General features: G+C 53.8%; 2 protein-coding genes across 6 annotated transcripts; one reads left to right on the forward strand and one right to left on the reverse strand.

Moving 5' to 3' along the window:
* Window positions 1–297: 297 nt before the first annotated feature.
* CCDC43 (coiled-coil domain containing 43) lies at window positions 298–9,341 on the reverse strand. Of its 2 annotated transcripts, none has more exons than XM_039700863.1 (5): window positions 8,853–9,341; window positions 5,894–5,981; window positions 3,589–3,724; window positions 2,973–3,028; window positions 298–1,702 (listed from the first exon to the last, which is right to left on the reverse strand). In XM_039700863.1, exons 1-5 carry the CDS (start codon window positions 9,075–9,077, stop codon window positions 1,515–1,517), a joined length of 693 nt encoding a protein of 230 aa, XP_039556797.1. In that variant the 5' UTR covers window positions 9,078–9,341; the 3' UTR covers window positions 298–1,514. The 2 variants fall into 2 exon arrangements, with proteins under 2 accessions (XP_039556797.1, XP_039556798.1); XM_039700864.1 differs by lacking the exon at window positions 298–1,702 and adding an exon at window positions 1,797–1,830 and having other exon boundaries at window positions 2,918–3,028.
* A 47-nt stretch (window positions 9,342–9,388) lies between these two features.
* On the forward strand, window positions 9,389–22,778 carry DBF4B (DBF4 zinc finger B). Of its 4 annotated transcripts, XM_039700861.1 has the most exons (12): window positions 9,541–9,987; window positions 10,142–10,282; window positions 12,649–12,840; window positions 14,140–14,190; window positions 14,801–14,870; window positions 15,717–15,787; window positions 16,487–16,523; window positions 18,380–18,422; window positions 19,273–19,389; window positions 19,551–19,677; window positions 20,298–20,407; window positions 20,905–22,778. In XM_039700861.1, the coding sequence occupies exons 4-12, from the start codon at window positions 14,179–14,181 to the stop codon at window positions 22,280–22,282; spliced, it is 1,965 nt and encodes a 654-aa protein (XP_039556795.1). In that variant the 5' UTR covers window positions 9,541–9,987; window positions 10,142–10,282; window positions 12,649–12,840; window positions 14,140–14,178; the 3' UTR covers window positions 22,283–22,778. The 4 variants fall into 4 exon arrangements, with proteins under 4 accessions (XP_039556793.1, XP_039556795.1, XP_039556792.1 ...); XM_039700859.1 differs by lacking the exons at window positions 9,541–9,987; window positions 10,142–10,282 and adding an exon at window positions 9,389–9,529; XM_039700858.1 differs by lacking the exon at window positions 10,142–10,282 and having other exon boundaries at window positions 9,541–10,133.
* Window positions 22,779–23,144: the final 366 nt, after the last annotated feature.

A 23,144-nucleotide genomic window follows, 5' to 3' on the forward strand; every position in this document is an offset into this window, starting at 1 on the left:
CCTGCCCTGTTCACCACAGTCCCACACCCTGGCAGCTGCCTGAGCCACCTGAAATTCCAACCAGGAACCGCTGCAGTGCACCAGGCCAGGCTGGGAAGGGAGCCCTGGGGAGCAGCACAGCTGAGTCAACTCCCAGGAAAGAGGGCACCACAGCCCTGAGAAACAAGGCATGATTGAAGCTGCATCTGCACCAAGGCAGCAACAGGCAAGCCTTCAGAAATGCTGCTGGGCAAGGGGCAGGGACACAGGACACACCACTGGCACTGCCGTCATGAATGGCAACATCACTCAGAGGAACCCATTTTTTGTCAATCAAGATTTAATAGTCAAGTCCAAAGACAAAGCAGCTGGAGACACACACACACACAGCAGCAGCTTGAGGGAGGCCTGGCCCTGCAGTCAGAGCGGTGCTGAAAGCGGCGCTGGGTCGGGCACCCAGGGAGTGCAGGAGCACAGGAGCTCAGCACAGCTCAGCAAACACCTGGAGCATGCTGCACACAGAGCCCAGGCACACCCCTTCCTCCCACAGCCCCTCCTTCCCCTCATTCACAGGATTAGTGCTCTCCTTCCTCAGAGGGCAACACCATCACAAAAAGGCTGGAGCAGCAGGGATGAGCCCTTTGGGGGAGGAGGAGCATTCAGGAGGAGCACTGCAGTTCCTGAAGGCAGCTGTGCCCAGAGGGCAGTGACCCCACTGCATCCCTGGCTCACCCTGCTTGTGCCAAACCACCTTCAGACTTCACTCTGGCAACAGCCATGGAAGTAACAGTCCATGTTCACGCACAGAACATCAGGGAGTACAATTTTCCAGCTCTCTAGAGTATTAAAATTGCATTAGGAGTGTGATTTGCTGCTGCTGAGGCCAATGCTCCTGCCTGGGTGGTGTTTCCCTCACTCACAGTCCACAGGTGATGCAGTCACATCACTGCAGCTCACCTCTGTTTCATACATCTCACTCCTCTGCTGCAGCCCAGCACTGCCCTGTGCTGAGCTCAGCTCCAGTCCTGCTCTGCAGCCCAGCCTGAGCAGGGTGGAGTGTTGGCCTCAGCAGTGCAAACACAGCAATTTGCAAACACGTTTTTCAAGGCTTGTGTCAAGGAATTCATGTGTGCCCCAGGGCAGCGTGTCCTGGCTAGTGGCAGGACAGGCTCAGCTCAAACCATGGCCAGTGCAGGGGCTGCTCCTACACCATGCTCTGCTCCCAGGTGGTCAGAAGTAAAAATGGATCAATTTAACAACACGGACATAATCACTTCACCCTTCTTTGGTACAGACACTGGCCACGATCACTGACTGGAACACTGATACCACAAGCACAGGGCACACTGAGTCCAGGAGCTGCTCAGAGATTCTGTTCTGCTATGTAACAAAACAAAACAAAAAAAAAAGAAAAAAAAGGCACCACTTTCCAAGGACTGCTCCCATCCACGTGCCTGGAATTCTTGCTGCTTTTTAAACACACACCGTATTCAGAATTAATTTTATCCTCTGAGAGTCCAACTGGAAATCAGCAGCTACCGCTTCCGCTCGCCTTTCTGTGTTCGTTTCTTCTCCTTCTCCTTCCGCTCCTGCTTGGCCAGCTTGTCCTTCTCCCGCTGCAGTTTGTCCTGCTCTTTCTTCTTCTGGAACTCATCCCGCAGCAGCTCCCGCTCCAGCTTCCTGGCGTTCAGCACATCCTCCACGTTGGTGTTGCGGAACAGCGCTGGGCCAGGCTAAGGTCACAACGCTCTGGCTGAGCTCACCTGGGACAGTGCCTGGGCACATGGCAGGTTTGTTCTACTTCCCCCCTCAGCTTCTGACTCCCTGCTTCCTCACCAGGCAGGTAAGGAACTGCGGAATGCAGAGAGAAGGAATCTCTGACTGCTTTCCAGAAAGGTCAGACAGGTTGAAAAAACACCCACTCCCAGAGAAGGGTCTGGAGCACAAGTCCAGTGGAGTGGCAGAGGGAGCTGGGGGGGCTCAGCCTGGAGAAAAGGAGGCTCAGGGGGGACCTTCTCACTCTCCACAAGTCCCTGACAGGAGGGCACAGCCAGGTGATGGTCAAGCTCTGCTCCCAGGGAACAGGAAACAGCCTCGAGTTACAACAGGAGATGTTTAGGTTGGATATTGGAGAAAACTACTTCATGGAAAGGGTGGTCAGGCATTGCCACTTGGGGACAGGGCTTAGTGGTGGCCTTGGCAGTGATGGGGGAATGGTTGGACTCAATCCCAGAGGGCTTTTCCAACATTAGTGATTCTGTTTTTTCCTAGAAAAATAAGGTTGCCTACTGGATCTTAAGAGTGATGTGTAAAAATACATGTCAAACCTCTACAAACCTGAAAGGAAGCAAACACACAGGGCACAGCCTCAAGTAGGTTCACTGTAGCTCTGTATGACATGTCTGAACACATACATACATGTACATACATGTGTGTATGTGCAGACAGGCAGGTACATACATGTCCCTAATGCAGGGACAAGAATAATTTAGGTTTCATATTCAATTATGTGATAAAACCTGCTTCCATCTTAGATTTGCCAGCTGGGAGCTCAAGGATGGTCCCAATTCTGAGACAGACACGGGTCCCTTGGTCCTGCCCACCCTCAGAGCTCAGCTGCCCCACGGCCTGCCAAGCTTCACTCCTGACACGATTTCCCTCTCTGGACACCAGTTATCATCAACCTGATGTTCTGGGAGCATTGTCCTTATCAATAAGCACGTTCTATGAAGCTGCAAAAAGGTGGAAGAGGGAAAGAGGGGAGGAGAAGGAAATGAATGGCAGGGTTGGTGTGAGTGCTGTGCACAGAGCACACCAATTGTCACTGTCACTGTGAGCAAGGTCTGGGTACACAGAGAGAAAAACCAATCCCCAGGCTTAAAAGCTGGCCCTACAGAAACAGGGAGACAGCACAGGGAGAGAAGGATGGGAAACTCACCATGGAGGCTGCCTGCCTGACAAGCAGCCTGAGTCACCAGGAATTGAAAGGATACATTTTTCTGATCCAATATTTACAGCTGTCGTCAATCCATCCTGTTCATCCCCACCAGTGAGGGAATTAAGGAAACACAGACATCAGTAATGATCTTGTGCCTCTACAGCCACACTGGAATCAAGTAACAGCCTTATAAAGTCAGGAAGAAGCAGCTGGACTCTCACAGACCAGGCATGCACAGCTCCTGCTGCTCCAGGGCCAGATGCAGTTGCCTACGATTCACTTTGCTGGGCTTGTTCTTCAGCACCACGAAGAGTTAACTCCTAACCCTCCCACTCCACACACTCTCTCTGTAAAGGATTATTTCAGCAGATTTCTCTTGGGAAAGAAGAGAGATCAGCACCAGCTGCTGAGGGATGGGGGCATTCACTGCTCTCCTGCCACACACCTGGGCTGGGCAAAGAGCCACAGCCATGTGCTGCTGGGGACAAACACCCAGCACTCCACAAACAAGGAGCTTCCAGGCTTTGTCCATGGCAGTTATTTTATTGAAGGAAGACTGCAAAGCTTCCCCAGCTCTCCCCAGGGCCCTGCAGAGCTGGGAGGGTGTTGTTTGAGGAGGTTTGGAGCAGGTGAGGTCCCTCACAGCCCCCAGCAGTGCAGGAAAAGGATATTCCTCCTCGTCAGTCACGTTGGCATACTGGGCCAGGAGCGCAGCCTTCCTCTGCTTCTCCTCCTGGGACACCTCCTTGGGCTTCACCACGATCCTGGCCTGCTTCTCCATCATGCTGGCGATGGCCTGGACCTCATCTGGCAGGAGAGGAGTGACAGTGTCAGCCCAGCCACAGACAGAGCCACCGAGCCCCTGGTGTCACTCACTCTGCTCCCTCTGCAGCTGCACCCAGCCCGTGCCCTGCAGGGGAAATGCAGCCACCCAAAGGGAGATGTCTCACCCAAAAACACCCCCTGAGCTTTTCCCCAGGGCACTAGTGGTGCTGTCAGAGCCAGCTGCTTTGGGGAATTCCAGCTGGGATCTGGGAGAGATGGAGCTGCTGAGGAGCCACCACGGGGCTGGCTAGGGCCAGCATGGGGCTGACACCCTGAGGTGACAGGTGATGGCACCCTGTGCTTCTCTCTTGGAGGGGAATTCCCTGTGCTGCCCCCAGCCACCACCAGACACTGTCATTCCTGGAGTAAGGGAAGTCTCACAATGAAACTGGAATCAGTCAGGCTCTGGCTAATGAAAATCCATTTGACTCCAAATCACATTCTCTTCCGCTTCAAAGCAGCTTAATAAGTTTATTTAAGTATGTACTTAACCCCCATCAAAGAGAAATTCTGAAAACCTGAAGTGAGGGATCAGTTCCATGCTCTTCCTTTCTTTCCAACCAAGAGAGACCAACAGCTTATTTACCTTTTAACACTGAAATTCCATTTCCTAAATAACATCTGGGTTTTGATGACAATTTTTTTTTAGTCTGTTAATCACTTATCCTCAGGACTCTGTTATTCTGAGTAGATACACACTTCAGTGGGGATTTATCCTTTTATGGAACCCCAGTGATATAATTTCACCCTGGAATTCCATGAACCCAGACACACTGTGCTGCCTTTTTATAACAAGAAAAATCCCTGTGGGTGAGCACTGTCAGGAGCAGGAGGAGCCCAGCAGCAGCTCCAACAATCCCAGTCACTTGTCCTCAAGAGGAATTTATTTTATTTAGTGCATGGAACAGCATTAACTTCTCGCTGTCCCCAGCCAAAGGCAAGGTCAGGCCAAGAGCAGATTTCCAGGATTTCTGGGGAAAGCCACTGAGCTGCTGAGTGGTGGAGCTGCAGTGTCCATGCAGTGGGAGGCAGAGGGGGATCTGGGGCTGATGCAGTCATCAAGGTCTTGCTGCCAGAGCCATTCCTGTGTGACACCAGGCACTGACAATGTGCTGTTTGCAACCACAGGCAAAATGCAAAGCAAACAAAAACCAGGATTTAGACCAAAGGGACATTCCATTGTCACGATCTCCTGTCAGGTCTGTGCCATTGCAATGTCACTGATCTGTGCTTGAACCACAAATCCTCCCAGCTCCACTGGATCCAGAGCCCTGCACAGGGACCAGGACAAACCCCACACACAGCCAGGGCCAGGTCTTGGCTCCCAGCTGAGCACGAGGGATGGCCACAGGCACAGTGGGGCTGGGGAAGGAGCAGGGACAGTTTGGCAGCCTCACAGAGCTTCCTCCAAAAAGCATTTATGGAAAAAAAGGGAGAGTTGTAAGGGAAAATGTTGGAAGAGGAAATACAGACATGGGAGTGGGGTGAGCAGCAGGGACAGCCCAGCTCTCCACAGGGGCACTGCAGCTGGACAAACCAGCTGCTTTCCAGACTGCCCACACAGAAGCAGCATGGGTTTTTATACCATAACAGCTGCAGTGCCAGCACTGAGCACAGACAGCCCTGGATGTGCTGGGAAAGGTTTCTGAAAAAACCACAGAATGGTTCGGGCTCGACCTTAATGACCATCTCATCAGAAAAAAAATCCTGTAGAAAAAAAAACCACACACACACACACAAAATAACCACCAAAACCACACACATTAAAAAAAACCCAAACAAAAAAACAACCAAAAAAACCAAAACAAGCAATCAAAAAAATAACCAAACAACCACCACAAAAAAAAAATCAAAAAACAACAGAAGGCAAAAAACCCAAACAAACAAACAAACAAAACCCACAACACTTTTCCCCTGCAGGATGATGAACCCAAAGAGCAGCAAATGCTGGGGTAGCCCACAGTGAAGCTGCTCATCCCCATGCCAGGTGAAAGAGTAACTGAGAACTGAGCAGCAATGGAGTGAGAGGCAGCTCAGACCTGCAGCCACGGGGCACCTTTGCTTTAACTCCTGCCAGGACAAACACAAAGTTCCCTTTGAGGTGAGGGCCTGCAGGGCACCCCACACTGAGGACCAGGCACAGCACTCTACCTTCTTTCTCCTCTTTGGAATCAACGACCTGGGAGTCAGACCACCTCTCCACAACCTCCCTGCACACATCATTCAAGAGATCTTCCTCCTAGAAAGAGAAAAGAGACTCCTCAGACTTGGAACAGAGCTGGCTGCTTCAAACAAGCACCCATCAGACAAGAAAAGCAGCAGCTCCAAAGGATCTGCACACCCAGCAGTCAGCTCAGGAGCAGCTTGTCACCCCAAATCTGCTGTTAAACACACACAGGACTCTGGTTTCCCTGGGCTGACACAACCACACCGTGTCTGGTCACTGTGCACATGGACACTGACACACGTGGGTTCCTGTCCTAGGCTGACAAGGAAGTGAGTTTTCTTGGGAAGGAAGTCACAGCCAAACCAATCAGTGGTCAGATTTGAATACTGACACCTGGTGTAACCACTGAAGACAGGAACACACCTCTGAGAACACAGGGGGCTAAAAGCAGAGAACTCAGAGGACTTTCTCTTCTATTCTGGTCAGTGAAGAGCTCAGACCTCAAGGGTGGCTCTGCAGGTGCCACAGCCCTGCCCACACCCACGAGGCCACTGGGGGTCTTGGCTCCCAAAGCCTCCTGCCCTGCATCCTCTCTTCCTGAGCAAGGCCACAGGGAAGTGACTCAGTGCTTCCACACCAAGCTCACTAGAGGGAATAAATTACATGGGATAAATCACAGGTGAGGGTCAGTGCAGAGCTGGAGCCCCTGTGCTGGTGCTGACACACCATCACCTCCCACCTCAGGGACATCCTGGTCCCCCTTGACCTGCTGGAACAATAAACATGACTAAGAAATGGCAGTGGGACACGTGGCCCTGCTCCAGCAGGGGCTGCAGGTGGATCTCTGCTCCCACCTGGATCTCCAGGGGCTGCAGGTGGATCTCCAGGGGCTGCAGGTGGATCTCCAGGGGCTGCAGGTGGATCTCCACTCCCGCCTGGATCTCCAGGGGCTGCAGGGGCACTGCTGCCTCACCGTGGTGTCCCCACAGAATCTCAGGGGGATCCCAGCCATGGTACCTGGAGCAGCTCCTGACCCTGCAGAGCTCTCACAGCTTCTCACTCCCCTCTCCAGCTGTGTTCCTGTTTTTTTTTCTCCCTGCTTAAATTTGTTACTTAAAAGTGCTGAATGTCTTGGAACCCATTGGCATTTGCTCCATGGAACACAGGAGAGCCAAACACCACAGATGGGGGTCACAGAGCTCAGGGGCCACCACCAAATATTTCAAAGAAACAAGAAAATTATGTTGGTTTGACATTCAGTAAATACAGAGAAAAATCAACCATGGAAAGTCCAAGTGAGGTGGATTCTGTCTGGTTTAAAGAGAAGAACTGGACAGAAATACAACTCAATTTGAAGTTTCTTGATTAGTAATGGTAGAACATCACTAGTGCAAGACATGATCAGGACTGAGGAACCATGGACAGAGCAGATGTCACATTGAGATGTCACCTTATTTTAATAGTGTTTGTGAAATACAAACAAGTGAACAAAAAAAATCCCCTGTAATTTGTGTATGGAACTTGAAGAGAGTTGGCAAGAAAACCCCCAAATTCACCAAATAAAACACTGTTTCAAAAGTCAGTACAGAAATAAGCACAGAGTCTAAAAATAAAGAAACAAAAAAGACATTAAAAAAGAACAGACTACAAAGAATAATTACAAAGTCTGAGGGTTCAAGAGACAAAAATGTTTTACAGGAATGGCAGAAAAATCAAAGTGAGCCAGAAACTGCAAATGAAGCTCAACTCGTGGAGTTGAGCAGCCCTGGACTGGAGGGACATGGCAACCCCACAGCTGCTCAGTCCTGGCAGCAGCACAGGAGGGAACAGAGCACGGAGCAGGAAAGGGGAAACAGCAGAAAACTGGAGTATCAGCAAAGGGGAATATCACTGGCAGGAGCAGCCAGCACTGCTCAGCCAGGACACACTTCCCAGGCACAGTGATGGGGATGGAATGAAGTCTGGTAATTACAGGGAGGTTAATTAACCTCGACTACTGCAGAGCAGCACTTTGCAAAGACATCTGGCCCCGTCCCTCAGGGTGCAGCCTTTGCTTCCCTGGCTCTTTCAGGCTCAAAGCTGAAGGGGCTCACTGCTGTGCCCCGGGGTGGGGAGGGGACAGGGACAGCAGGGAGGGTGCTCTGGCTTTTAGGAAACCCTAAAAGTGGAATGGCACAGTCAGTGCACCTGTGGTAACAAAAAGCTGATTGTACCCGCCCAGTCCCTCTGGGTTTTGTGCTCCCACACTGATATTTTGGGAGGAAACCAGTGACAGACACTGAGCAGACAGTTCCCAACACCAGCACTACTCATGGTTTCGCGTTTTACACTATGAGTTATCCATTTATGAAAAACCCCGAGACCCAGACACTGTAAAGTCACACAAGGCGGATTATCGAAGAGAAAAGGCTCCCTGCCCTGTCCCGGCTCCCAGGAACCCGGCAGGAGCGGAGGCAAGCCCTGCCCACCCACGGCTGCTCCCGTCCGTCGCAGCCGCAGCGGGATCCCATTCCCGACGGACAAGGCGAGTGTGCGCCAGGGCAGCACCGCCCCGCGCCCTGCTCCGGAGGGTTCTCCGGTCAGAGTCACCTCCCGTGCCCAGCTGGCGCTGCCACTTCGCCCGGCCCGCGGGGATCCCTGAGCGCTGCACCCAGCCAGGGCGATCCCTGCGCTCCCCACGAACCTCCATCAGCCCGAGCCTGGCACAAAACCCCAAACAAGCCCCGAAAACCCCGCAGGGGTGGCGGGTGGGGGCAGAAAAGCCCCTGATGGGGGTGTCCTGCCAGGAAGGGGGTACCCGCCCCGGGAAGGGGCCGATCACCCAGCCCGGAGCCCCCCGCCCGTCCGCCCCACGGAGCCCCGGCGGGAGCAGGGCGCGTTCATGGGCACGGGGCGGCCGGCGAGACCCCGCTGGCCGGGCCGCGGAGGGACCCCCGCCCTTACCAGGCAGGCGGCCAGCACGGCCCGCAGCGCCTCCAGCCGCTCCTCGTCGCTCTCCTCCTCCCGCAGCAGCCCCTCGATGTAGGCGCCGTAGACGGCGCGGTCCAGCCCCAGCGCGTCCAGCCGCGCTGCGAGCCAGGCCGGGAAGGGCGGCGGCTCCGGGAGCAGGATGGGGCCCGGCATCGGGATCGCCATCGGCGCCGCGCCCGCCCCGCCGGGCGCCGCCATCTTGCGCCTTCACAGGGAGGAGACGGCGGCCGCGGCGGGACAAAGTTGTGGCGCCGGCGGGAGCGGAGGGAGCGCGGTCGGGGTCGGTGCGGCCGTGCCCGGACAGGAGCGGCGGGGCCGGGCCGGGCGGACAGCCAGCCAGCCAGCCAGCCCGGTGTGCTCGGTGTGCCCCGTGAGCGCCCCGCGCCACCTGCACCCTTGGCACGGCCTCTCCTTCCCCCGGAGAGCGCTTTCGCGGGGAGCGGCGCGTCCCTGCGCGGCCGCCGTGCGGGGCGGGGCGGGCGGCGGAATTTAAACGCGGAGCAGCGGCGGGCTCCTGGCGCTCCGAGCCGGGCAGGGCCATGGCCGGCACGGCCTCGCCGCGGCCCCTCCGCGGACAGTCCTTCTACCTGGACCTGCCGAGCGGCCGCAGCGCCCGGGAGCTGGCGGAGGCCATCGGGCGGCTCGGGGGGGTGAGCGCGGGGCCCTGAGGGGCCGGGGGCACTGCGGGGCTCCGGGGGGTGTCTTGGGGCGGCCTCGCCTCTTTTCTGACTCTGCTCATTGTTTAATGTTTCCCGATTTTCTTATTTTTTCCGGGGGGCCGGTTCCCTCCTCGGTCCTGGGGCTGGTTGAGTTCCCCCGGCCCTCGGCGGCCCCTGGGCTCGGGACCGGCCTTTCCCTCCCGACGCTCCGGCTGTTCTGGCCTTTCCTCCCCGACGCTCCGGTTCTTCTGGCCTTTCCCTCCCAACCTTCCAGGTGTTCTAGGTCCGACAAGTGCTGGAAGGACTGGTGTGTCCTGCCCTGTTGCCTGTGGAGCTGCTTGCCCTTTTCTCCTTTATTTTTCTTTCTCCTTGTTCCCTTTCTCCTTTATTTTTCTAAAACTGGTTGTGTTCTCCTGGGGACAGAACTCCTTTCCCTCCCAACACTCTAGGTGTTCCTGGTCTGCCTGGTCTCATGGTTCTCACCATGAGAGCAGCTCCCTGCCCATGGAGGTGCTTCCAGTGGTGGTCACTTGGTCCTGGGAGTGCTTCCCAAGGGTTGGGAGCTGCCTGCTGCTCCTGGGGGCACCTCCCAGAGGTGAGCAGGTGTTCCTGGTCTGCCTGGTCTCATGTTCTCTGAGAGCAGCTCCCTGCCCATGGAGGTGCTTCCAGTGGTGGTCACTTGGTCCTGGGAGTGCTTCCCAAGGGTTGGGAGCTGCCTGCTGCTCCTGGGGGCACCTCCCAGAGGTGAGAACTGCTTGGGGGTGATGGGTGTCCCAGCAGCCAGTGATAAATTGTTCCCTGGTACTTTTTCCAGGTGGTTGTAGCTGGTGTGTGGTTCCCCCTCATCGCTGACAACAGCCTGTGGCAGTTTAATCTTTCAGGGAGGTTGTGGGACTTCCAAATGCAATTCAGCATATGGTAAAGTAGGGAAATGCCAACCAAGGTTCTTATCATGGAGTGGTGTGCTTTTATCATGATTTTCCCAGAAAAGCCATCTGGACCCTTTTCCCTGGGAGGCTGTTATTTGTGTGGATCCCTGTGGCATCCTTCATGGCCTCCAGGCTTCCTTGCTGCTGATATTCCTCATCAATTCCTTATCTCCTGTCCCAAAACCTTTCAAAAAGTAGCATCACCCCAGTCCCTCAAGCTGGAGCTGAACCTGTGGTTGTACCTGTTGTTCATCTTTCTGCTCTTGTGCACAGTTTGGTTCTAGCAGTTCCTACTATTTGTTTTCAAGCTCTTTATTCTCTCTGAGGTGATCATCTCATGTAACCTCAAAACTTAAATCCTACAATGTACACACTTACAATTGTTGCTGTTAGTAATGAAGGAATTGGATTATTTGTGGGTTAAAAATAATTTATGGTTTAGATTAATATTAGTTTTAGAGGTTGTGAGATTTTAAGTGAGTTGTTGGTTATAGTTCAAGAGTAATAACAAGTTTTTGTTACAAAACAGTATATAAGTTTTTTTAACTAATAGACGGTTACAAGGTTTATTTTGCTTTTTAACTTCTTATCTTTACTTAATTTTGTTGTACTGTGGATACTTTTCTCTAGTGGGCTTCTGTTTTACATATACACATATGCTTTTATTATAACTTCTAAACTCTTAGCTTATTCTATACAACTACACCTCTACATTATAAACTTTTCACTATCTTATTGATATAGTTTGTCACTTAAGGCATATTATTGCTTACAACTATAGCAACATAAGTTTATGATTTTTCTGCTTAATAGCTGTATATTGTGTTTTTATATTAATCTAAGCTTCTTCTAGAGCTATAGATCAAATCCTTCAGTGTTTGTGGAAGTTTCTGATTCCCACACACACACTGTAAAATCTTTTAATTCTTGCTGATGCTGTGTCCCTTCAGCCCTAAGCAGGGGTTGGCTGCACAGGCACGTGGGGAAGGTGACTTGCACTCTTTTTCCTTCCATGAATTGCACCTTCACCCTGAACTTGCTGGTTTCTCTCTGCCCTCCCCTAGATGTGCCACCCACTCTTGGGACATCTCTTTCCCAGCTGGGCATCCTCAGGTCTGAGAACCCTGTGCTCCCAGCAGACAGCTACTCCTCTCTGCAGCTGCTGTGTTACTTGGAAATCATTTTAGACTTTGGCCATCCTTCTGGTTCCTGTCACACACCATCCTGGCTGTCCCTCCTGAAATGAGGTGCTCTGGCAGTGGAGCTCTCATTCCTCTGGCTCCTGTGGAAATACTGACCTACACCACAGCCACTGTGAAGGCAGCAATATCTGAGCCCAGGCTCTGTGTGTAGCTCAGGACACAGACCAGGACATCCTGTGGCCTTGGGCTTGGCATGGGGACATGGTGACACTCTGGAGTGTTATTTGGATGGGGAGGTTGTGAATTCCTCTCTTCTGTGCCTGCAGTACAGCCTGCAGTGACCCTTGTGGCACTTCACACCCACTTGGTGGTTTGGGAGTCTCCACCTACAATGGGATCCTGCAATGGAGCAGAACCAGCTTGTTCAGCAGCTGTGATTTTGGGCTGCCAAGATCTTTATCTTCCAGAGGGCTTCACACCTGGGCCCTGTGACTGCCTCCTGCACAGATTCTGAGAAGCCAAGTCATTAGTGGCTTATAATACCATTAGTGTCCCAACTTTTGGGTTTCCACCTCTTCCTTGGCTGGGTAGCTCTGTGCAAAGGTGTGTGTGTGTGTGTGTTTCATCTCTGCTCCACTCCTGCCCTGTTGCCTGTGGAGCTCCTTGCCCAATTGTTCCCTTTCTCCTTTATTTTTCTAAAACTGATTATGCTGTCCTGAGGACAGAGCTCCTCCAGGCTGATCCATGATGTCCAGGCTCTTTTCCTCAGATGTTGGGTTTTTTTTAAAAGCACTGTGAGGAGTGGGTGGTGGTGACAGAGTCCTGGATGCCTGGATCTGAATTCCTGGTGTCTGTTTGCAGTGAATCTCTGGGGCATCACAGGATCTCCTGGTCAGTATGGAATGAAAGAAGGAATGTGGTTGCTCCCAGCAGCCCCTGGCTGTGTGGGGGTTGAGCTGGGCCAGCAGCTTTGTTCAGCAGGGCTCTGTCAGCTCAGGGTCAGGCACTTGCAGAGCTGCTCTGTTCTGTCTCGCTGCAGGTGACCGAAAGCTTCCTCAGCAAAGAAGTCACCTGCGTGGTGTCCAGCAACAGAGAGGCCAAGCAGGGCCAGGCCAGGGCTCGGGAGGAGAAGCAGGGCAGCCCAGCTGCACAAGGCACAAAACCCACGAGCTCAGTGCCTGCTGCCCCCAAAGGAGCCCCAGCCAGACCTCGCCAGAAGCCACCATACACTGTAAGAGCTACAAAGGTTTTGTCCGAGGGGTCTGGAGGGTAGAATCTGGGGCAGTTTTGGAAGGTGGAGTTGTTCCTGCTCTGAGCAAATATTATGTGTGTTTTTTCCCTGCTCTGTTCCTGTCTCCCTGGCTGTCCCTATTCATATCCTTGTTCTTTGTCTGCCATCATTGTCTACTCAAACATGCATGTCACAGCTTTGGGCTGTAATCAAGGAAATCTAGAATGGCAGGGGATGCAGAGGCCTTGGCTGGCTTCTTGAGGGAACAGGCAGAGGTGTGGTGAGAAAGCCAGAGAAATATAGGCAGGGAAAACCACTGCAGACTCTGGGTACTCACAGTCACAGGGCAAGGCCCCTGTATCCTGGGAGGAGATGCATGAGGGGCTTCTCCTGGTCCCATTTGCCTGTTGGGGCTGGGCTTTCTGCTCACAAATGCTTGTGGCCAAACTCCAACATCCCACCTTGAATGTGGTGTCTGCTGAAAGCTGTGAGTGGGGAAAGGCAGCTGCCCCAGTGCAGGAGCTGAACCACCTGCAGGGGGAACCTGAGCCGCAGAGGTTTTTCCCAGTTTTTTTTCCCCTGTCCTGGCTCCCAGCACTGTCCCTTGTCTTGTAAAGAGCTGAACCAATCTGCTGAGACCATTGGCTCAGTTCCCAGGAGGTTCCTAACCCTGGCCAGCATGTTCAGATGCCTGGAGAACAGGAGGCTCAGGGGGACCTGATCTGTCTACAGCTCCCTGATAGGAGGTTGTAGCCAGGTGGGGCTTGGTCCCTTCTCCTGAGGAACAAATGGCAGGACAAGAGGAAACAGCCTCAAGCTGTGCTGGGCAGGTTTATGTTGGATGTTAGCTAAACTCCTTCATGGAAAGGGTTGTCCAACCCCAGCACAGCTGCCCAGGGCAGTGGTGGAGTCCCCATCCCTGCCGGGATTTAAAAACTCTTTGGATGTGGCAGCTGGGCACTTGGGGTCAGTGGTGACCTTGACTGTGCTGGGGAGGAGTTGGACTTGATGACCTTACAGGGCTTTTCCAGCCTGAACAATTCCATGATGCAGCAGGCAGTTTCCAGGCTAAATTGCTGCTCCCTCCTGGCTCACTCTGGAGCCTTCATTTCCCTGCTGGTCGATAATTCCAAGCCTTGGCTGGTGTGGAGGTGCAGTTGAGTGGTCCTCTCTGCAGCTTGCATTCTCTGAAAGGCTCTCTGCACTGGCAGAGATGAGCCCAGCAGAGTGTGGGGATCCCCAGGGATTGCTGCTCTCCAGCTCTTTGCCATGACCTGTTCATGTCTCCTCTCTCCACAGGCACTGCTGAGCCGGGGGAAGGAGCTGCTGAACAAGGCCATGAAGAACCAGGTGGGCAGCCTTGGATGGGCTCTGCTGGGGCTGGGCGTGCTCAGAGCTCTGCTGAGCAGAGCAGAACCAGTGCCAGCCTTCCTGCAGAGCCCCTGCCCTGCTGACACAGCAGATCCTGGGGCTGGGAAAGGCATGAAGCAGTTGCTTGTGGCCTGCAGAACATTGTGGAGTGCTCTTGGTCACTGCTATTTCTGGAGCCATGTCACCCAGTGTTGTACCTCTGAGGCCTGTCCCAGCCACCTGGGTGCTCAGCACAAGAGAATTATTAATACAAGGCCTGTTGTTAGATGAATTTTTAGCTTAAGAAGAACTAAAGCAATGTAGCTGGGGCACAAGGCTCCCCTGCAGTCCTTTCCCTGAGGTCACAAGTGGCCAGATAAATCTCAGTGCCCACTTAGAAGCTCATGATTTAGCAGGGATTAAACATTTAGCCAAGGTGCTGCTGTTAATTTGAGATGGATAAAGCATGAGCTCGATCATTTACTGCTGTGCCCTGATTTTTAGTAACAGCCACACTCTGTCAGTTGGGCAGCAGGCAGGGCTCTGGGCTCAGCTTAGAGCTGCACGTGGCTGTGCTTTGAGCTGTGCTTTGCCAAACCTCTCTGTACAGGACACCTGCAGTGGCAGCAGCATCCTCGCCAACGCTCGCCTGTGGGGAGTCCAGATCCTGCATGTGGATGGTATCCTTCCCTGTGGGGTGCAAGGAGGCTGCTGGTAATGAGGGATTTTGGAGACAGGTGGAGCAAAAGTGATGTAAGAAGAGTAGAACAGAAGGAAGAAATTGCAAGCAAATATCCTGGAGTGATGCCATCCTGGCCGAGGCTGGGTCTGCCCTCAAACACCAGATTTGTGTGTACAGAATGTGCCACTGTCACATTTGCAACAGCAAACACAGGGTACATTGTCATCTACTGAAGGTGGAACATTAGGAAATGTCAATATCTTGGTCAGTACATCAATTTGTTCCAAAAAGACAGTTTTTGCTAATTAACCTGGAAGTACAATCATGATAAGGGCAGGATTTGGTCGGGTTTAATTAGGAAGTGCTGGTGTTTGAGGACCTGTTCTGGAAGGCACCTCCTGTCCCCATGATGGATGGGGAGGGGGTGATGGGAAAGACAGATGGTAGAACTCAGATACTAATAATAGGTCTGGAGTAAAAGGTTCCTGAGTGTCTGATGACAGTGACATACAGCTGTGACTGAGCCTGTCTGGATCATGTCCCTGGGCTCTGCTCAGCCTCTGGGGCTGCCAGACCTTGGGCTCTGCTCTGTGTGCTGCACAGCTCCTGCCAGTGTCTCCTTCCTGCAGAGCCCCAGCAGCCTCCAGCTCTGCCAGAGAGCAAACAGAGGGGCTGTCCCTCAAAGTGTTCACTTGGCTTCATCTTGGACCATTCCTGGGGAGATGCTCTGCCAGGGGCTGCAGGCTCCAGCTTTTCCCAGTGCCATGGGGGGTGGGCTGCAGTCTGAGGGGAACAGCTCCCTTCCCTGGCTCGGCTTTGGCTCTTTGACATCCCACCTACACAGAAATGTTGTCCTATGCCCAGCAGCTGCTGCGAGCCATCTCGGGAGCAAGGAAGCAGTGCCAGAAGACAGAGGTAACAACTTGCCTGCAGCCAGTTTCAGGAGTTCAGGGTTTGAACAGTTCTTGTAGCAGTTTCAGTGCCATTGGGCCAGTCAGGGGGGTGCCAGATCCAATCTGGTGCTTGTGGTAGTGATGAAGATGAAAAAAAATCAAAGAATTTTTATTTTTATAAAGTTGGGGGTAAATCCAGGTGAGAGTGAGGCGGATGTTGCTAAGTATCAGCATTCATAGCACAGCTAATACTGACTTTGACCCTAAGGGACTAAGGGTCATGGTTTAACCCTAGATGGCAACTCAGCCCTACACAGCCACCCTCTGGGATCCCCCTGGGATGGCAAGGGGGCTGGGAGAGAAAAAAAGTGAGAAAGCTCATTAATTGAGATAAAGATGATTTATTAGGGAAAGCAAAAACCACACACACAAGCAAATCAAAGTAAGATGATGATGGTGATGTGGCTGGTACACTGGCTCACCAAAGGATTGGTTAATGCATTGGAGAGGTCAGAGGGAAGGTGGGATGTAAGACAGGGCATGGCAGCCTTTATGCTGTACTTCAACTAACCCTGGGTAACTTGGGACACAGAATGAGGGGAGGTGCTCTACGTGGTACAGGAGCTCTGAAGTGGTGGGTGAGGCTGCTGCTGCTCTGGGATCAACAACTGCAGCTGTGCTTGTGCTGCTCCCATGCTGAGTGTGTCCCTTTTTTCTCTAGGTGAAATGCCCTGCCTCCAGATCCAAAATTCACAAAGGTAGGCCTGGAAGTTGTGCTGCTGTTTATGTTCAGATGTGGAGCTGCTTGGAGAAGCCTCATTTAGAATTTGCCAAAGGTTTTGATGTATTTCAATCCCAAAATATGCCAACTCTTCAAGGAGTTCCCCTTGAATGGGGTCTGTTACTCCTTGTTGGAGTCTGGCTGCAGCCTCCCAGGACAGCTGAGGACCTTTGCTTTCACACTGTGTTTAAAAATACCTAAAAACCTTTGCTGCCAGCTCCCAGAATCCCAAGGCACCTGAGAACAGTGCTGAATCCAGCAGCTTAAAGGAGCTTTTGAGGAATAATGCATCCTGCAGAGGAGAGCGTGTTCCTCCCAGCCCACTCACTTCTGTTGGGCTGAGATGTGCTGCTGAGACACCAATCTGGGGATGGCTCTTGCAGGGAGGAGGGAGGGGGAACAGCCAGGTTCTCATCTGCAATTAGACAAGAGCCAATTGTGGTGCTGAAATTGGCCCTGGTGACGTCAGCTGGTCTGCGCCGGTTTGGAGCAGACTCCAACCTGGGTGGTGTGTGAGACTCTTGGGAGTTATTTCCCAGTTTGGGGTGAGGGGAAAGTGCTGAAGAAAGGCTCGAGAAGCTGTTGGATGTGGCAGATTGTGCCTGCAAGCTCTGAGATGTGTGCTGGGCACACTCTGAGCCTGGCCCAGGGTCTCACAGTGCCATCAGAGCTGTTTGTCTCTGCTGGGATCACTTGGGACTCGTGCACCATCTGAGCTGGATCTGGGGCCTGCACGTGGCCTCTCTCTCAGAAGTGCTGAGCATTTGGCAGTGTTTGCAAGGAAAAAACTGTACTGAAATAGCAGCTTCAGTGATGTAGCAGCACATTTGAGGCAAGCAGAGGGTGAGGCTGGTGAGGACAGGTGGGCTCAGCCTTTCTGGGGAAGGAGGGTGAAATATCTTTGGAAAAAATAGCATTGAGTGCCAGGATCACAAGAAAACAAAACTCCTCGCCCTTCAGAGGCCATGAGGGAGGCAGGAGAGGCTTGATTTCAGGGTCAGGCAGATGCCTTGTGGGAACACCTTGGTGTTTTTTGTTTCTTAGCCAGATCAGGACTCGGGTTTCCAAGGTGAGCGTAATGTGAGTTGAACGTACCTGCAGGACAGGAGGGACCTTGGAACCTCCCCTCCCAGCCTGGCTCTGAAAACATTTTCCCTCAATGCACTGCTGAGACTGTTTTGCTCTCTTCTTCCTCTCCAAAGGAAGCAAAGCTGCTGTTTGCCCTCCTTGGGAACTGAGCAGAGGCCAGATACTGCTCTCGAGTAGTGTCCTGGTGCCAGGCTTGGCTGGCAGCACCTTGGTTTGTCTCCAGCATCTCCTGCTGCTTTGACATCACCATCCTGGCCTGAGCCAGGGTGGTGAGCCAGGTTCTGCACTTGAGGGAGGGTGAATGGAGAAAAAGGTGCTGAAAGTTGGTGCAGAGCTCTGAGCCAGTGCAGCAGTTGCTGAAGTCCCTGAGTTCCCTTCTCATACTCAGTAGCACATTGTGGGGGAGTTGTGTGACAGTTCTTGGGGTTGGGGTCAGAAGGCTTAGGGTTAGGACAGTGGCTGTATGGCTGAGGAGGCATTAAAGATGTGAGGGAATGGCTGAATACACTTTCAAAGATGGAAATGTCCCAAGTGGGCTGCCTAGGGTTTGGTTACCCCACTGCACACTTGGCCCAGGGCTGTTGAGGATCACCTAGAGATGTTCTGTCTGTGCTTGGCCACCACTTGGCATTCACCAGTGCCAGAGGTTCTGATGCACTCAGCTCTGGAGCCCAGTTCTGTTGGGGAATGAGTGACTAAATAGGGAATTTGGCCAGGAATACTAACCAGGTTTCTCTCTGGCAGGAAAATTGAAGCCCCCTTTTCTGAAAGTTGAAGACCAGAGCAGGTAAAGACCTTTCTAAGTATCCTACCCTAAAACCTCGGGGTCTCTCCTTCACTGGTTTCATTCCCAGGGACTGTTCTGCAGTCCCTGTTCCACACTGGGAAGTTGATTCTCTCCTAGAGGGAGGCAGATGGAGTTGAGAGAAACAATCCAGGTGTCTTGTGTGTCAGGGAGAAAAAAGGTGTTAAACGAGACTTGACAGCAGTTTCCTTCCTTGCTCAGATTCCATGTGTGATCCTCAGCAGGTCACTTAATCCACCCAAGCCCTCAGCAGTGAGGAGTGAGATTGAAGCACAGGAGGTCAGGGCCTGTAACTTGAGGACCGCCTTGGGCACAGGGGACCTGATCCCTGTGGTGTTTCTGAGGACTCTGTAACTCTACCAGCATCCACAGGGCCAATTAATTATTCCAAAGGCAACATTTAAGGCATCTCAATTAAGAGTCAGATATTGTGGTTTACATGCTGCATGCAGTGAAGTGTGAGGGGAGAGAGGTGGCCTGGGAATCAAAACCCTCCTGTGCAGTGGGGTAGCTGGGAATACTGCACTGCTCTGCCCTGGGACAAAAGGTGGAATTTGGGCTGAGCAGGCAAGCTTGCCTTCTGTCCAAAACATGCCCCATTGGGGCTGTTACTAGGAACTGGGTTTAACACTTTAAATGTGTTTAATGAAATGAGAATTTCATTCTCATGTGCAGTCAGAAATGGGAGCTCTGGCACAGCCATAGGAGAGCAATGGGCAGCACCTCATCATGAATGAGGTGGCACCTTGAGCCCCTCCAGGCTGCAGCAGGGACAGCTCTGAAGCCTTGCCAGCACTACCATGAGTCTGATGTCCTGATCTGCTGCTTTCAGGCAATTCCGGCCCTTCCATCACCAGTTCCAAAGCTTTCCTGACCTCAACTTCCTGGCACCCAAAAGCTCCAGCCCATTTGAGCCTCTGAAAAGCCTCTCCAATTCCTGCCCAGCCAGGTAGGCTGCAGCTCCTTCTGTGCAAGAGTTTAACCCCGCTCCTGCTCACTGCTGGTTCCTGGGCTCTGGGAACCACCTGCCCTTGGGTGTGGGCACAAGGAGCCCTGTGCTGGCCCCTGCTGTCCCTGTCAGGCAGGGTGACCCTGTGCTGTGCCTTGCAGGGGTGCTGAGGGCTGTGCCCTGCACAGCGCCGGGGGGAAGAGCCCCCGCTCCACACACGTCACCGTGCCCAGGAAAAGGAGGGGGTTTTGTGAGTGCTGCCAGGAGACCTTTGAAGAGCTGCAGAAGGTAAAGGTTCCCCTGGGAGCTGGTTCCTTGCAGGAGTTGTGGGGAGCACTCAGAGGCTTTGTTAATCGTGTCATGCTTGTTAGCACTATGAGCTGCTTCGGGAGGAATTGCTGCATCCAGCAGGATCTGCCTGTGAGATGGGAACTGGTATATCTGTGTGCCCAGACCAGCAGGTTGGAGCACAGGGGGTTTGAAGGTTGGAGCACAACATGCTCCTCTCTTGGGGTGCAAGAGCCTCAAGGATCATCCTGTTGCATGATCCATAAGGTGAAGAGGCTGCTCCATGGCAGCCATGGGGCACAGGCAGATTGAAAAGGTGGATGTTTTTTATCTCCTGGAAGGTGCCAAGCAAGGGGGCTTTCAGAGCCCAGCTGTTAGTGCCAGACAGTGGTGATGGAGTCTATTTCCTGCTGTGGGGAGGCTGTGGGCTGTCCTTGCATCCACACACAGCCTCCTCATCAGCAGGAGCAGGAACAGGACACTGTGTGTTCCCAAACCAGCAGACACTGGCTTTGTCCCTTTGCCCTCTGGTCTGTTAGGCTGTGGGAAGTGCCTGTTACTGCAAATTCCCCTCCTGGCAAAGCTTTGAGTGTTGTTAAAGGGCTTCTGCCACCTTCCAGCATCTCCAGAGCCCCCAGCACCAGAGGTTTGCCAGGGACAGCTCCCAGTACATCCCTGTGGATCGTGTCATCTCCCAGCTCACCAACAGCTTCATGGAGTGGTCAGCCAAGTAAGTCTGGGGATCTGGGAACTCCTGGAGCCCAAAGGCAGCAGGGTGCTGCATGGCCCATCCATGGAATGGGGTCCCTGTGCCTGGGGATCTCAGGCTGAAGCTGGCCCAACTTGGTACCTGCTGGGCAAAGCTTAGACAAACCATGGGAGGTGTTCTGCATTTCCTTGGGGTTTCTCCTTCAGGAAACTCCCTGTGGACTCCTAGTGCCTCCTAAACTAGAAAGGGCAGCTGAGCCTACCTCTTCTGTCCCTGTGTCTGACTCAAACCCTGCTGCTCTGTAGCCCCCTGTGCCTGGGCACTGGGCTGAGGAGGCTGAGATCCCTTGTGCTGCCCATCTCTGCCAGCAGCAGAGTCATCCTGAGCCTCACCAGGCTCAAACTGCTTCCCTGCTCCTGAGTAAGGGCTGCAAACACCCTGCACTGCAGGAGAGGCCTTGTCTCCCTGGGGGGAGTGTTGCTGGGGCTGGGTGAGCATTAACTGATGGTTCCCCCCAGGGTGCCCTGGTCCTGCCTGGCAGAGGAACGTGTAGTGCCTCAAGCACACAGCACTGGAGGAATGAAGCTGCTGCCAGCAGAGCTGGGAAAGGAAGGGGAGCAGCCTGAGCAGGGTGCTGTGGAACTGGTAACGGATACAGAGCTGGATCATGGCCTGAAAACCCAGGGACATTCCCCCTGCCTGCCCAAGGACAGGGTCAGAGATCCCAGAGGAGAAGGAGACTTGTCAAAGCACAGCTCCCTGCAGCTGCCAAGGGGAGCAGGGCTCAGCAGTGGGGCCTGTGCTGCCCATGGTACCATGGAGGGGGCTGGGCAGGGGGCTTCAGGTTTAGGCTTGGCTCCTGAGCTGGGCTGGAGGCCTTGTGCAGCACCCACTCCTGTCAGAGAGGCAATGTCTTCTTCATCTGAACCTCATACACAGCCTGGGTCTGTCAGCCACCCTCCCCAAGCACAGCCTGCCTCCAGGAAGCGCCAGCTGTGCTCCAGACAGAGCTCCCAGGTGGGAAAGAGGCCCAGGCTGGAGCTGGGTTTTGGCCTCTCCCCTCTGGGTGAGCAGATGGAGCAGGTGGGTGGTGGGATGGGGGCACAGGGTGCAGGGCAGGTGTCTGAGCCAGCCCTGCCCACTGTGCTGGGGGCTGGCAGCCTGCCCCTGGGCACAGAGCTCTCCAGCAGACCTCACAGCTCCCTTGCTTTGGATCTGTGCCTGTGTGAGAGCCCTGGGGACCCTGTATCCCAGCCGGGATCCCCGGGAGCCGTGGCTGCAGGTTTGGATGCAGGGGAGGCAGCTGCAGCCAGCACTGCCAGCGAGCGTGGCTGGAGCAGGGACAGATCCCAAGGGAAACTGCACGGAGGGGACGGTGACAACACACCCAGGGATGGGAACAGGCCTGCTCTGGAGAGCACAGCGAGCAGGACCAGCTGCCCTGCTGGCTGCCTGCCCTCTCCCACACTGCCTGTGGCTGCAGGCAGATGTTGCTGCTCGCTCCGTGTCAGGGCAGCAGAAGAAGCAGCCCCTGGAGCTCCCAGTGTGCCCAGGCAGGGCATGGAGCGGGCACAGAGCCCCAAACTCCTCCTGCCTGCTCCCCAGAGCCCAGAGGCTGCTCATGGCTTCAGGAGTTCCTTGGAGTCACACTGGGATGTGCAGCTGCTCCCCAGCCTCTCAGGTGTCCAAGGCTGCAGGATTCCAGCTGTGGACAGGGACTTGCTGCAGCAGCCACACATCAGGCTGAGGGACAGCGGGTACAAGTCTCAGCTCTGCCCTGTGCTGGAGGAGTCAGAGCTGGCCTGGGCAGCCAGAGAGGACAAGAGCTGCAGGAACTGCTGCACAGAGACCAGAGGAACCTCTTTCCCCATACTTGGGACGTTGTTTGGCAGCTAAAATCACCTGCAGGCTGCTCTCTGGACCCTCGGTGGGAGCTGAGGAGGGGCTGGGATGGGATTTACAGAGGCACCCTCCATGCCAGGACCAGGAGGCACATCCAGGAGTGAGGACAGCACTGGCAGCGTGGGCAGCTCTCCTGGTGGGAATTGATGGGGATGCAGTGGCTTCCCTGTCCTTGGCTGTGATCTTCCCTCTTCTCTGCTGGCCACGTTTAGAGCCAGCAGCTTCCTCTAATTTCTCACAGGACTCACCACTGACACAGTGGTGCCTCTGGAAGTCTCTGTCCAACAGCAATGTGCTCTTTGCCCTTCCAGAGGAAGAGCTGTTCCTCCTCTCACGTGGTCCCCAGAGCTGCAAAGACTTAGGAAAGGAGGGTCATGGAGATGAGATTTGTGCTCCTCATGTGGTCTGGGGGTTGTCTTTGAGTATTTTCAGGTGCTTTTAACTTGTTTTGGATTTTTTTACAAACTTTTAAACTTTGAAATAAAATGGAGGGATGAGATTCTGTTCTGCCTTACTGTGAGTGGAACGTGGCTGGGGGCAGGAGCGGAGCAGTAGGGGCTGGGTGGAGGAAGCTTTGTTGGAAGGGGTCTGTGGGCAATGGGCACAGCAGTTTGTCCAGCCCCAGAACTTCACCCCATCTGTGGTTTGCCAGAGGAGCGTGGCCAGCAGGCACTGGGAAGCTGTTGTACCCAGTGCAGGGGTGGTGCCCAGCAAGGAGGGGTGTGGAGAACCTGGAGAGCAGCTGCTCGGAGCCTGTTCTCCCCTCCTGGGCATGGGGCCGAGGGAGGGAGGTCAGGGACAGGCTGGGCTGGCCAAGAGGATGTTCTGGAGTGTCTAAAAGCAACCTCTGGCTTCT

The sequence above is a fragment of the Passer montanus genome, unplaced genomic scaffold, assembly GCF_014805655.1.
Source record: "Passer montanus isolate IOZ18808 unplaced genomic scaffold, ASM1480565v1 scaffold145, whole genome shotgun sequence".
NCBI classification, from domain to species: domain Eukaryota; kingdom Metazoa; phylum Chordata; class Aves; order Passeriformes; family Passeridae; genus Passer; species Passer montanus.

What these genes read in the sequence shown, in the direction of transcription:
- CCDC43 (XM_039700863.1), bottom strand. Translation starts at nt 9,077, where the DNA reads ATGGCGGCGCCCGGCGGGGCGGGCGCGGCGCCGATGGCGATCCCGATG. An exon ending in CCGTGCTGGCCGCCTGCCTG is followed by an intron (nt 5,982 to 8,852) that starts GTAAGGGCGGGG and finishes TTCTCTTTCTAG; the next exon opens with GAGGAAGATCTCTTGAATGA. An exon ending in AAATATTGGATCAGAAAAAT is followed by an intron (nt 1,703 to 2,972) that starts GTATCCTTTCAA and finishes AGCCTGGCCCAG; the next exon opens with CGCTGTTCCGCAACACCAAC.
- DBF4B (XM_039700858.1), top strand. Translation starts at nt 10,011, where the DNA reads ATGGTTCTCACCATGAGAGCAGCTCCCTGCCCATGGAGGTGCTTCCAG. An exon ending in TCCAATTCCTGCCCAGCCAG is followed by an intron (nt 19,390 to 19,550) that starts GTAGGCTGCAGC and finishes TGTGCCTTGCAG; the next exon opens with GGGTGCTGAGGGCTGTGCCC. An exon ending in CCTTTGAAGAGCTGCAGAAG is followed by an intron (nt 19,678 to 20,297) that starts GTAAAGGTTCCC and finishes GCCACCTTCCAG; the next exon opens with CATCTCCAGAGCCCCCAGCA.